This window comes from Scyliorhinus canicula, chromosome 7 (assembly GCF_902713615.1).
Source record: "Scyliorhinus canicula chromosome 7, sScyCan1.1, whole genome shotgun sequence".
In the NCBI taxonomy this organism is placed as follows: Eukaryota; Metazoa; Chordata; class Chondrichthyes; order Carcharhiniformes; family Scyliorhinidae; genus Scyliorhinus; species Scyliorhinus canicula.
Window position 1 is genome coordinate 87,095,167 of NC_052152.1, and position 12,735 is coordinate 87,107,901.

At 44.3% G+C, this 12,735-nt stretch overlaps 1 protein-coding gene across 1 annotated transcript in view; it reads left to right on the forward strand.

The window, feature by feature from the left end:
* The window catches only part of ltn1 (listerin E3 ubiquitin protein ligase 1), a 224,374-nt gene that overhangs the window by 110,240 nt on the left and 101,399 nt on the right, over positions 1–12,735 (forward strand). The window contains 2 exon segments of the mRNA XM_038802375.1: positions 6,977–7,127; positions 8,111–8,312. Of these exon segments, the coding sequence (XP_038658303.1) occupies positions 6,977–7,127; positions 8,111–8,312 (353 nt within the window).

Consider the following 12,735-nt stretch of genomic DNA (forward strand, 5'->3'; position numbering starts at 1 on the left):
TCGTGTGTGAGGCTCAGCCTCATACAGTTCAAAGTGTTGCATAGGGCACACATGACCGGGACAAAGATGAGCCGGTTTTTTGGGGGTGAGGACAGGTGTGTTAGGTGCTCGGGGAGCCGAGCAAACAACACCCATATGTTCTGGGCATGCCCAGCACTGGAGGAATTTTGGAAGGGCGTAGCGAGGACGGTGTCGAGGGGGTAGGGTCCAGGGTCAAACCGGGCTGGGGGTTCGCAATATTTGGGGTTGCAGACGAGCCGGGAGTGCAGGCGTCGAAAGAGGCCGGTATTCTGGCCTTTGCGACCCTGGTAGCCCGGCGGAGGATTCTTCTTCAGTGGAGGGATGCGAGGCCCCCAAACATTGAGGCCTGGATCAATGACATGGCGGTGTTTATCAAAGTGGAAAGGGTGAAATTTGCTTTGAGGAGGTCGGTACAGGGGTTTTTCAAGCGGTGGCAACCGTTCCTAGACTTGGTGGCAACACGGTAGACAACGATCAGTGGCAGCGGGGGGATGGGGGGCAGGGGGTTTTATTTCAGTTTTATTTCTATATATTGGAGGTTTTGTCTGGGTGTATATATTTGCTATGTTTGGGCGGGTGTTAATTTATTATTTTTGTTACTCGGTTTCCTTTACATTTTTTGCATTTTGTACTTTATATTTTTGTTGATATTTTGTGAAGACTTTATTAAAAATTATTTTTGAAAAAAACCCACCCAATACCACCTCCATTTTGATGTCAACATGACCCAGACTCTCCACACCCCTGACCCAGAATCATCTTCCACAAAGCCCTTTTCGTTGGTGAACACTGATGCAAAGTACTCATTTAGTACCGCAGCCATTTCCTCTGGCTCAAACATATAGTCCCCCACTGTCCTTAAGTGGTCCAATCTTTTCCCTGGCCATCCTCTTGCTTTTTACATATGAATAAAAAGCTTTAGGATTCACCTTAATCCTACTTGCCAAGGACTTTTCATGACCCCTCCTCGCCCTCCTAATTACCCGATTAAGAACCTTCCTGCTTTCTTCATACTCATCAAGGGTTTTGACTGTCCCCACCCTTCTCGACCATACAAAACCTCCTTTTTCTTTTTGACAAGGTTCACAATATGCCTTGTTATCCAAAGCTCCCTAAACCTCCTATACTTATCCTTCGTTCTCTCAGGAATGTGACTTTCCTGAATCCTAATCAACTGTCCCACATATCTGATGTTGATTTACCCTCCAACAGCAGCACCCAATCCAATTTCTTCAATTTCTGTCTAATGTTATTGTAATTTGCCTTTCTCCAGTTTAGCACCTCAACGCGAGGGTCTCCCTCAGCCCTGTCAAAAAGTACCCTAAAACTTACGGAATTGAGGTCACTACTCCGGAAAAGTTCCCCTACTGAAACCTCAATTACCTGTCCAGGCTCATTCCTTGATACCAGATTCAGTACTGCCTCTTCCCTAGTTGGACTATCTACATAGTGCATCAAGAAGCCTTCCTGGATACACCTTACAAACTCTGCCCCATCCAAGCCCCTGGCACTAAATGAGTCCCAGTCAATATAGGGGAAATTACATTGCCCCATTCCATCAGTTGGAGAAAATTGCTATTAATTTTAACACCCTTTAAACAGGTGATTTAACTCGAGGGATGATAAAAATGTTAAAATAGATTTTTTTTTTTGTTTCGTTAATGATGCAACTATATATTTTATCGGACAGCAGTATTAATAACCTGACAGTTAGTGACTTGATGGCCGCCTTCTGACTCAGTGAGATGATTTTTGCACCATGGTGGTCAACTCTGTTAAGCACTGCCTGGTGTGGCATATTCTGGCATGGCAACATTTGCCGCATTTTACATAGAGGAAGACCGTGGGTTGACAAGGTACACAATTCGCGGGCTTCTTTTTCTCTGGGGCCTCTTCTGAGCCAGCTGCGCTATTTGATTTTGCTTGCCTCTTCAGTGCCTTTCCAAACTGTCAGCCTCCAGAGAACACAGCCATTGGTGACTAACCCACTTTTCCGTGTGAACATCTGTTCATATCTCCATATTTCGCTTCCGGGTTTCCTTGTTGAAGAAGTATGGATGCCCAGGAAGTCATGACCTAATGGTGTGTCCACAATGCAGAAGATCTTTGGGCATATGGCTGTCATCCTTTGGATGAACGTGGCCGAGCCAGCACAGATATCATTGACTTAATGATGAATGTATGATGATGTAATTAGTATTCTCTAGGACCTTTGAGTTGATGACCTTATCCTACCAAGAGTACGACTGAGACAGCGAAGTTGGGCGCTATTCTGCCTTTTCTCTTGCCTGTTGCCTTGGTTTCATCATTGAAGAGCAATGCACTGATGAGGCAGGTGTGGGACACTCACACTTTTGTGTTCTCAATCAGGTCACTGTTGTCCAACAATATTCAGATTGGGCAAAGCAGCTGCAATGTTTGAGATGCGTTTGTGGATTTCAGCATCAAATGTCAGATTGCTGGTGGTTGTGGAGCCTAGATATGTGAAGCTATCAGTAACTTTCAGCATCACATTGTCAGTGTTGATGGATGACAGTATGACAGCATCCAGTCGTGAATGGTACTGAACATTGTGCAATCATCAACGAATACCCCCACATCTGATTTTATGTTGGAAGTAAGGTCATCGATGAAGCAGCTGAGGAATCCCTGCAATGATGTTCCAGGACTGAGCTGACTGACCTCCAACCACCATAACCATGTGCTGAGTATGACTCCAACCAGTGGACTGTTTTCTCCCTGATTCCCATTGACTCTAGTTTTTCTAGGGCTCCTTGATGCCAAAGGGTCAAATGCTGCATTGATGTCAAAGGCAGCCACTCTCAACTCACCTCTGGAGTTTTGCTCTTTGTCCATATTTGAATCAAGGCTTCCAGCATGGTAGCAAAAGTGGCTAGCACTGTGGCTTCACAGCGCCAGGGTCCCAGGTTCTATTCCCGGCTTCGGTCACTGTCTGTGCAGTTCTGCCCGTGTCTGTGTGGGTTTCCGCCGGGTGCTCCAGTTTCCTCCCTCAGTCTAAAGACATGCAGGTTAGGTGGATTGGCCATGATAAATTGCCCTTGGTGACCAAAAAAGGTTAGGAGAGGTTGTTGGGTTATGGGATTAGGGTGGAAGTGAGGGCTTCAGTGGGTCGGTGCAGACTCGATGGGTCGAATGGCCTCCTGCACTGTATGTTCTATGTTCCAAGGCTGTAATGAGGTCAGGTGCTGAGTGACTCCAGTTGATCCAAAACTGAGCATCAGTTACCGGGCTTTGATAGAACTGTTGATGATCCCTTCCATCTCTTTACTGATGTTTGAGAGTAGACTGATATGGCGGTAATTGGCCTGCTTGGAGTTGTCCTGCTTTTTGTGTACAGGACATCACTGGACAATTTTCCATGTTGCCGGGTGGATGCCAGTATTGTAACTTCACTGGAACAGCCTGGCTAGAGACGCAGCACATTCTGGAGCACATGTCTTCAGTACAATTGCCAGAATATTGATAGGGCCCATAGCCTTTATAGTATCCAGTGCCTTCAGCCGTTTCTTGATATCACGTGGGGTGAATCGAATTGCTGAAGACTGGATGCTGGGAACCTCTGGAGGAAACCGAGGTGGATCATTATTGCAAATATTTTTATTCTCCATTTTCACATTTTCTTCAAAATTTACACCCCACCCACAAGTAGTAAATGGTAACAAATACAAAGTCAATTCCCTTATCAACAACAACGACCCCATCCTCCCACCACCCCAAACAACAACCCCCCTGGCAACATAAGCATCAAATAAAACAAACTCTCCCAAGGCGGGACAATCAAAGGAGAAAAACAAAACAGAAAAAGAAAGAAAAAGGAATCAGAATGGCCTATGGTCACCGTTGACCTATAGAGTCTCCCCCCCCCCCCCCCCCCCCCCAAACATTCAATGCCATCCAATCCCCGAAAGAGTACCGTACATGACACCCACACATTGAGAGACACCCTCCGCCGACTCCTCCCCTCCACTTCCTTTTACAAAACTCTTCCCCCCAACCTCTGCTCCTTCCCCCCAACTTTCAACCCCGGCTAGACTCATCGGGCCCTGTTTTGCCAGGCTCCGATGGCCGCAGCCCCTCCCCCCACCTCACTCCCGTTCACTGGCCGGCTTAAACCAGCCAGCGTGGCGGCCCCCGCCCGGGTCTCTTTTCCCCCTTGCCCAGTCCCAGGAAAACCAAGAACTCCCCTTTAGCACACAGACTCTGCATACACACCCAAGCCCCAAAGAACCATCATTTCAAGCGAAAGACCCTTGTCCAAGTATATACAACGTTAGCTCATTTAGCACATACACCGACCGCAGTGAAAAAATACAGTTACATGAGGCTACATCGATACATGTCCGCTTCTCAATTCAGCCACAGTCCTTCTGCCTTTGCAAACTCCTCCGCTGCTTCCGCCGTCCCAAAATAAAAGTCCTTGGATTTGTAGGTCACCCTCAACTTAGCTGGATATACAATGCCGCACTGCACCTTACTGATGTACAGTGCCTTCTTCACCCGGCTGAAGGCAGCCTGCCTCCTCGCAGCTCCACCGTGTAGTCCTGATATATGCGTGTACCAGCTCCAGCCCACTGCACCACCCGCTTCTGCTTTCCCCAGCACACTGTACCTACACGCTGTACCTACGAAAACACAAAGTTACTACTCTCGGCGGCTCACTCTCCTTTGTTATAGGCTTCTACGACCGGTGAGCCCGATCCAGTTCATATCGGGAGGGGTCATCCCCCTCCCCAATAGCTTTGCCGACATCGTGGCAAAATACTCAAATCGACCTCGGGCCTTCCACTCCTTCGGGAAGACCCACAATCCTCAGATTCTGTCGCCTGGATCTGTTTTCCAAGTCATCCATTTTGGCTTGCAGATCCTTGTTGATCTTTATCACCTCCCGCATCTTCTTCCCCATCGAGGTAATTTGATCACTGTGCTGCAATAATGTCTCTTCCACTTCCTTCAGTGCCTCGCCTTGCTCCCGCACCTCCGCCACTGCGCTCAATACCGCCACCCTCACTGGGGCAATCGCCTCCTCCACCAGCACTTTCATTACCATCCCCATCTCCTTCCTCATCGCTTCCATGTGCTTTCTGAAATGCCTTTTGAGGTCCGCGGCCATCACCTTAGTCATTCCTTCAGCCGTGGGCAAAGCGGCCTCCCCTGGTCCCCCAGCCTCCACTTTTCTTGCCGTCCCCGCGGTGACCTTTCCACACCCCGATAGACTTTCAGCTGTTTTTTTCACCGCTTTTTTAAACTTGTTTTTGACATTTCTCTTCACTGTGCCTTCTCCCTGCTTTTGCCGCCTCTGTAGCCCCTGGGACCGGGCGTTAATCCCCGAAAATGCCATTCCCAAACGGGAGCCCTCCAATGTGTGGCTGCCTCCCGCCCGCCGTCACTGGAAGTCCAGCCTTGTCTTTTGCACAGATGATGTGTTAGTCACCTCCATCATTGAGGATGAGGATATTTGTGGAGCCTCCTCCTCCAGTGAGTTGTTTAATTGTCCGCCACCATTCACAACTGGATGTAGCTGATCTGATCATAACCTCAATTCTGCTCTCCAACCTACCCGCACTGACCTTTCACACTCTTGTTTATCAAAATCTTTTTAACTCTGCCTTAAAAATATTCAGAGTTCCAAAGACCCACAACCCTCAAAGAAACATATACTCCTCGTCTCTGTCTTAAATGGGCGACCTCTTGTTCTTAAACCGTGACACCACCCCCCCCCCCCCCCCCCCCCCCCCCCCCCCAAAGTTCTCAATTCTCCCACAAGAGGAAACCTCCTTTCCACATCCACCCTGTCAATATCCCTCAGGATCTTGTATGTTTTCAAAAATTGTGCAAGCCCTGAACATATTCCTTTTGTTTGCTGAGAATGGGTTCCTGTAAATGCATGTACGTCGCTTCAAGCATGTGCGAATTAACTATGTCATGAGCTCGACTGATTATCTTACATTGGTTGTTAGTGTAGCTATTAGAACGCTAAAGATTGTCCAGCAAGTGCTTCCTGATCCTGATGGATTTTGGATTTTGCAATGGTGAGTTGATTGAGTATGGTCTATACTGCCTGTTATGAATAACTGAATGAACATGTGTTTGTCTTATTTATGCTTGCTTGATGAAACATACATTCACATACAGGAATCTTTTTTTTGCGACAAAAAAAAATATGTTCAAGCCTTACACCTTTTTTGAATTACCCAGGAATTTGGGGTGCCTCTTGTTCCTTGTTGCTTTCTCCAGGGCAACGCTTTAGCCAATCCAAGTTAACCTGCCAACAAATCAGCATCCTTTCCACCTGTAGTAGAAGTTGTGATTACTTGAAACTTAGCATGCTTGCATTTGTCCTGATGAATGCAAGACAAAAAACTTTGGCAATATGTTTCTCTTTTCAGCAATATTCAAGGCTTGTATTACCAAGGGGCCTGCTTTTTCCTTGTTTGAAGTGTTTTGAGATTTGTTTTCTGCATTAAGGTCTACTTCAGTGTAAGTTAATATTGATCACTTGGCTTTACATGTTTGCTATAATAGGCACATTTTATAACCTTTATTCAAGCCTTTGAATAATGTATATATTTATTATTGACCACTGCTCTGTATTCCGATTTTGTTTTCCATGTTTGTCATCAGCTGTTTTTATGTCGCAGCCCTGGTTTCAACTAGCTGACCAATTTTCTATGAGTTTAATGAGTCTTTCTCTTTCAATCATTTGAAATATCTTGAGAACCCAACTTCTGTCCATTAGATATCCCCATTAACTAACGTAGTCAAAAATGTCTTATAAGGAAGCTGAAAATCATCCGAATTAAAAGATGACCAGTGTTGTGTTCTTTTTGTGAGTAATCAAAATAATTTTTGTGCTAAAGCTCGCCTTATTGATGATTAATTAATTCTTTAAGAATTGTTTGCAGTTGATGTAATTCATTTTTTTTCCACTGTAAAGCCTTCAGGTGCTTCTTTCCTGCACTCACACGATGCTTGATAAGCTGAAAGCTGCTCAACCTCAACCTCTTGGTCATTTCAGAACATTAGTTGAATATATGGCTCCAAACAATTCTGAATGGGAAAACCTGAGGCAGAAACTAACTTCAGAGGTAAAATATAACGTCCAGCACAACATGTAAACTTGCACTAATTTGTTTTCCATTCATTCATGAAAAGTGAGTGTCGCTGGCAAGGCCAAGATTTGTTCCCCATCCCTGGTTGCCCTTGAAGATGGTCGTAAACCGCATTCTTGACCTGCTGCAACCCACCTGGTGTAGATATATCCACAGTTCTGTTAAAGAAGTTCCAGGATTTCGACCCAGCTACAGTAAAGGAATGATGATTTTGTTCCAAGTCAGGATGGTACAAGGAGTGGAGGGAACCTTAAGTGGTGGTGTTCTCATGCCCCTACTGCCCTTGGCCTTCTAGGTGGTAGAAATCTGGGTTTCAATGGTGCTGTTGAAATAGACGTTGTGTGTTTCTGCAGTACATGTTATACATGGTACACACTGCTGCCACTGTGCATCAGTGGTGGTGGGAACCAATGTTTAAGATGGTGCATTGGGTGTCAATCAAGCAGGCTGCTTTGTCCTGGATGATGTCAACCTGTTTTTTAACTTTTTAACAATAAGACCCCCACCCTTTGGAGCTCCACTCATCCAGGCAAGTGGGGAGTATTCCATCAAACTCCTGACTTGTGCCTTGCAGATGGTGGACAGGCTTTGGAAATGAGGAGGTGAGTTACTCACCACAGAATTCCTAGCCTCTGACCTGTTCTTTAGCCACAGTATTTATATGGCTGGTTCAGTTGCAGCTTCTGGTAATTATAATTTAACTCTTGTAATTTTGTAAGCATATTCTGAATTTTTTCTGCGTAATCCTTTAATGCACTGACGAGATATAGTCTGAAATTTTATTCATTGAAAATGTAACTTCAGCCACTGTCTTCAATAATTAAATGTCAGTTGGCGACTGAACATGACTCTGGTCATTTTAACCTTTTAGAATTAAAAATAAAGTGTATTTCTTGGTAACATCTAAAAATTTAATGAGACATAACTTGCAAAATTTTACATGTGTTTTTTTTCCACAGTGGCTGAATAAAGTGGTGCTGATGGAGCAGCTGAGCCTGAACAGAGAAGCTTTGTGTGTCAGCACTGATATGTACTCTTCTGACAAGATACCAAATCATTTGTGTACCACAGCATTATTAAATCAAGTGCTATTACAGATGTTAGAAGCCGATATCTTTAATGAACAGGAAGAAATTCATTCAGTCATGCCTACTTCACAAAGTAAGTTTGTATGGGAAGTAAAACAAAATCACTGGTGTTAGTCATTTTGTTAGATAATTAACTGCAGATATAAAATGTATTAATTAAAATGCACTGAGTGTGAAACAGTTTATGACCCAGATAGCTACAAAAATGATTTAATATTTAAAAATCTAAGGAACTTGCGGAATGATATTTCTGCGGGTTAAACTCTAACAATGCAATACTCAATATGACACTAACCGCATACAATGTACGTACACATATATAAACCTTTTCTTTATAAGGAAGAAAAATTATAATGTGTATGCTTTAACAATGAACAATCCCAATCGATTAACAATTTTTTCTGTGTTTAAATTGCATACTTAAAATTTATTTTAAGTGATTAATCCTGTCACCTTACTTATCTACCCATTATCACTGCTGTTCACACTGTCCGAGGCATCTTGATGTGCCGATAGAATCAAAATTGGGACGAGATGGCAATTCCGATGATGACATTTCTTTTGTTCTTGGTGGGTGGGTCGGGGGGAGGAAGAGGAAAAGCTTTTCGCAACATTGATGGGGAGGGAAGGGAGCTTTTAGAATCATTGATTTGAGACAACAACATTAACTGGCACTTGGACAAATGTGGATTAATAAGAGAAGCCAGCGAGCATTTGTTAAGCACATATCCTGTTTATCTAATTTGTCATTTTTACATGAAGGTAATACGGTTAATGTGGACTTCCAAAGAATGTTTTATAAAGTGCCACTTAACAGGGTTGTCAACAAAGTTGAACCCTGAATGAAAGGGACGGTGGCAACATGTACGAATTTGGCTGAGTGAGAGGAGGCAGAGAGTCATGGTAAACTGTTGTTTTTTGGACTGGAGGATGTTATATAGTGGGATTCCCAGGGGTTGGTATTGGAACACTACTTTTCTTGATCTATGTTAATGGCCTAGCAAGTGAAAGGATGGAGGATGAAATAAAGATGAAAAGGGAAAGTTTGCAATAGGATGGAGGGCAGGAGAGACTAAATAGCAAAAGAGATGGTGGTGGAAAGTCAAAGAAAATGAAAGTCTACAGATGTGAATGGAAAATAAATGAATGTCTGTCTGAATGGGAAAAAAGATGACAGCAAGACTAAAATGAAAACCTCAAAAAAAAAACACAAAATGGGCAGAGGTTGCAACCTGAAATTGTTAAACTCAATATTGAGTATGGAAGGCTGTCAAGTGTCTAATCAGAGCATGAAGTGCTGCCCCTAGAGTTTGAAGTTGTACTTCATTTGAACATTGCATGAGGCTAAGGATAGAAGTCCGAGAGGGGAAAAAGGTGGAGAATTAAAATGAAAGGCAACCAGAAGCATGTTTACACTTGTAAACTGAACAGCAGTGTTCTGCAAAGGGATCTCCCAATGTGCATTTGGTTTCCATATTGTAGAGGATATTGCAATGTGTGTGAGCAGTGAACACACTGTGCGAATGTAGAAAAAAAGTGTGCGTATGAATTAGTCAGACCCGAAAAGACTGCTTGGGGACTTGGGCAGTAAGAAGGAAGGAGGTAAAATGGCAGGCATTGAAACATATTGTGGGAAGAGGAGGTGAAATTGGGAGTGACTGAAAAGTGGATCAGAGGGAATGGTCCCTCCAGAATGCTGAAAGGGGAGGGGAAGATGGATTTGGTGGTGGAATCCTGAAGAGTGCCAGAAATGGGGTACAGTGATCTGTTGAAAACTCAAGCTGGTGAGGTGGAATGTGAGGGCACAGGAAACCGTATCAATTCTGGGAGAATGGGTAGGGGCAAAAATCATTTTGCATGAAATGGAACAGACATGCTTGAGGGCCCTGTCAGCCATGGTGTAAGGATTGGTATGGTAAATTGCATCAGAATAGATTCAACAGAAATGGAGAAGCTTGAACAATAGAATGGAATTCTCCGAGGAAGCTTGTTGTGAGAAAGTGTAGTTGAGGTATCTGTGGTCTTGTTGACTATTGATTGATAACCCATTCCCAGGAGTGGAGTCTTAAGAATTCAAGAAAGGGAGGGGAAGAGACAGAAATGCACAGTGTGTAGGTGAGAGAAGGATGGCAATTGTAAGCAAAGTTGATGAAATTTTCCAGTTCAACCAAAGAGCACCAATTAATTCTTCTTCTTCAGTGATCATTCAGAACAAGTATGATTATCCACCTGAGAAACTTTGTGTTACTGGTCATGGGTTCTGTGGATTCTTGCATGGGTGATGAGCCTGATTGACCGTGCACTTGGCAGGTGTTTCCAGGAGGTGAGATTGGTCCTTGGACTCTAGATCACTGGTATTTCTTTCTCGGGTTCCTTTTCTGGGCCTCCCCTTACAGCCGGGTGTCCTTGAAGAATCGTGTCCCATCAAACAGAATGTTCCTCCAATTAGGTCTCTTCTGAGCAAGGGTCTCCCAGGCGTTAACGTTTATGTTACATTTCTTGAGGTAAACCTTCAGGGTGTCTTTGAAGCGCTTCCTTCATCATCTTCTTGTTCGGAAGCCTTTCTTGAGCTGGGCAAAGAAGATTTGTTTTGGCAGTCGGGACTCTGATGTCCTATGCACAAGGCCAACCCAGGAGAGTTGGTGTTGGATGATCATCGCCTCGATTAATATACTGTGAAAAAAGGTGTACATCAAAGCACTAGAAAAGATGCCACAAAAAACAGGTGCAGCTCAGACTAATATGGGTTCCCACAGCAACATTTGTTATTTAGAGAAAGTGAATATACTTCAAAGAAGTTATTCAATATGAGAATAAGTTCAGTCAGATGGGGGAGTGTGATGGTGGATAGGGGCAGGTGGTGGTGATGAGCTTCCAGTCAATGAAGAAGCAGAGGGCCCTCAGACAATCCTTGTGAAAGATAGAAGTGAAGGAAGCAGGGTCGCATGGTGGTTAGCATAAATGCTTCACAGCTCCAGGGTCCCAGGTTCGATTCCCGGCTGGGTCACTGTCTGTGTGGAGTCTGCACGTCCTCCCCCTGTGTGCGTGGGTTTCCTCCGGGTGCTCCGGTTTCCTCCCACAGTCCAAAGATGTGCGGGTTAGGTGGATTGGCCATGCTAAATTGCCCGTAGTGTCCTAATAAAAGTAAGGTTAAGGGGGGGGGTTGTTGGGTTACGGGTATAGGGTGGATACGTGGGTTTGAGTAGGGTGATCATGGCTCGGCACAACATTGAGGGCCGAAGGGCCTGTTCTGTGCTGTACTGTTCTATGTTCTATGTTCTATGAATATTGGACATGTTGAAAAGGAGAGGTTCGGACTAGAAATCTGGAAATGGATAAAGTGACTGAGGACACCAAAAAGTTACAGGCGTAAATGTTATGTTCTCCATGGGTGAACCGTAAAGTAAATTTACTCAGCAGCCCCCAAATAAAGAAATTGCTTACAAGATTTCACTTTTTGTAGCTTTAACATTAATCTGAATCAACATAAATTACCTAGCGAATTGCGAATGGCACAAACTAGAAGTAGCTGCGCAGTGGTTAGCTCTGTTGCTTCACAGTGTCAGGGCCCCAGGTTCGATTCCTGGCTTGGGTCACTGTCTGTGAGGAGTCTGCACGTTCTCCCAGTGTCTGTGGGTTTCCTCCGGGTGCTCCGGTTTCCTCCCACAAAATCTCGAAAGACGTGCTGTTAGGTAATTTGGACATTCTGAATTCTCCCTCAGTGTACCCGAACAGGTGGAATGTGGCGACTCGGGGATTTTCACAGCGACTTCATTGCAGTGTTAATGTAAGCCTACTTGTGGCAATAAAGATTTTTATTATTATATGACAGACTATCATGAAATTACAAGCATCACTCTTCGCACCAATGTGACACCATGTGCAATCTCAGTCTTTCCAATTCTGCCTCGGGTTGGCTCTCACTTTCCCACTTAATTGGTTGGGCCCTTGAATCTTGTTCACTGGCAGCGGCATTCCATCCAAGGTCCCTGGAGATGATTGTCATCTGTAGGGCACACTCCTGTAGAACATCCTCAGCAAGATTCACAACAATCTTGATGGCACAGATTCCCCAGAGATTCCTTTATCCAACTGCTTTGATACTCCCTCCCCCACCCCCTATTACACAATCTCATTGGCTCTAGCAAAACTGAAGCAACGGCAGTTAAAATTGTTCAATTCATAATCCCTGCTCCAACCCTGTCTTTGGCTTTTTGACTTTTTTAACTCTGTTACGCACATGCAGTTTCTTACTGTGCCTTCTCCAGTCCCCTTTTATTGCAGCTCTACTTTGTGTCTAATGTCACAGTTTCTATCTTAATTTCCTTTCTCTTACTGCTCCCAGATCAAGATTCGCCAGGCCACACGGGCTAGTGTTTATAATTATTATTCAAGAAAATCACAATTGATCCCCTTACAATTGTTGCGACTCTTTAAAGTCTTTTTCAGACAACCTTTAAAACAGATATAGATTCCACAGACACTAAACAATTTAC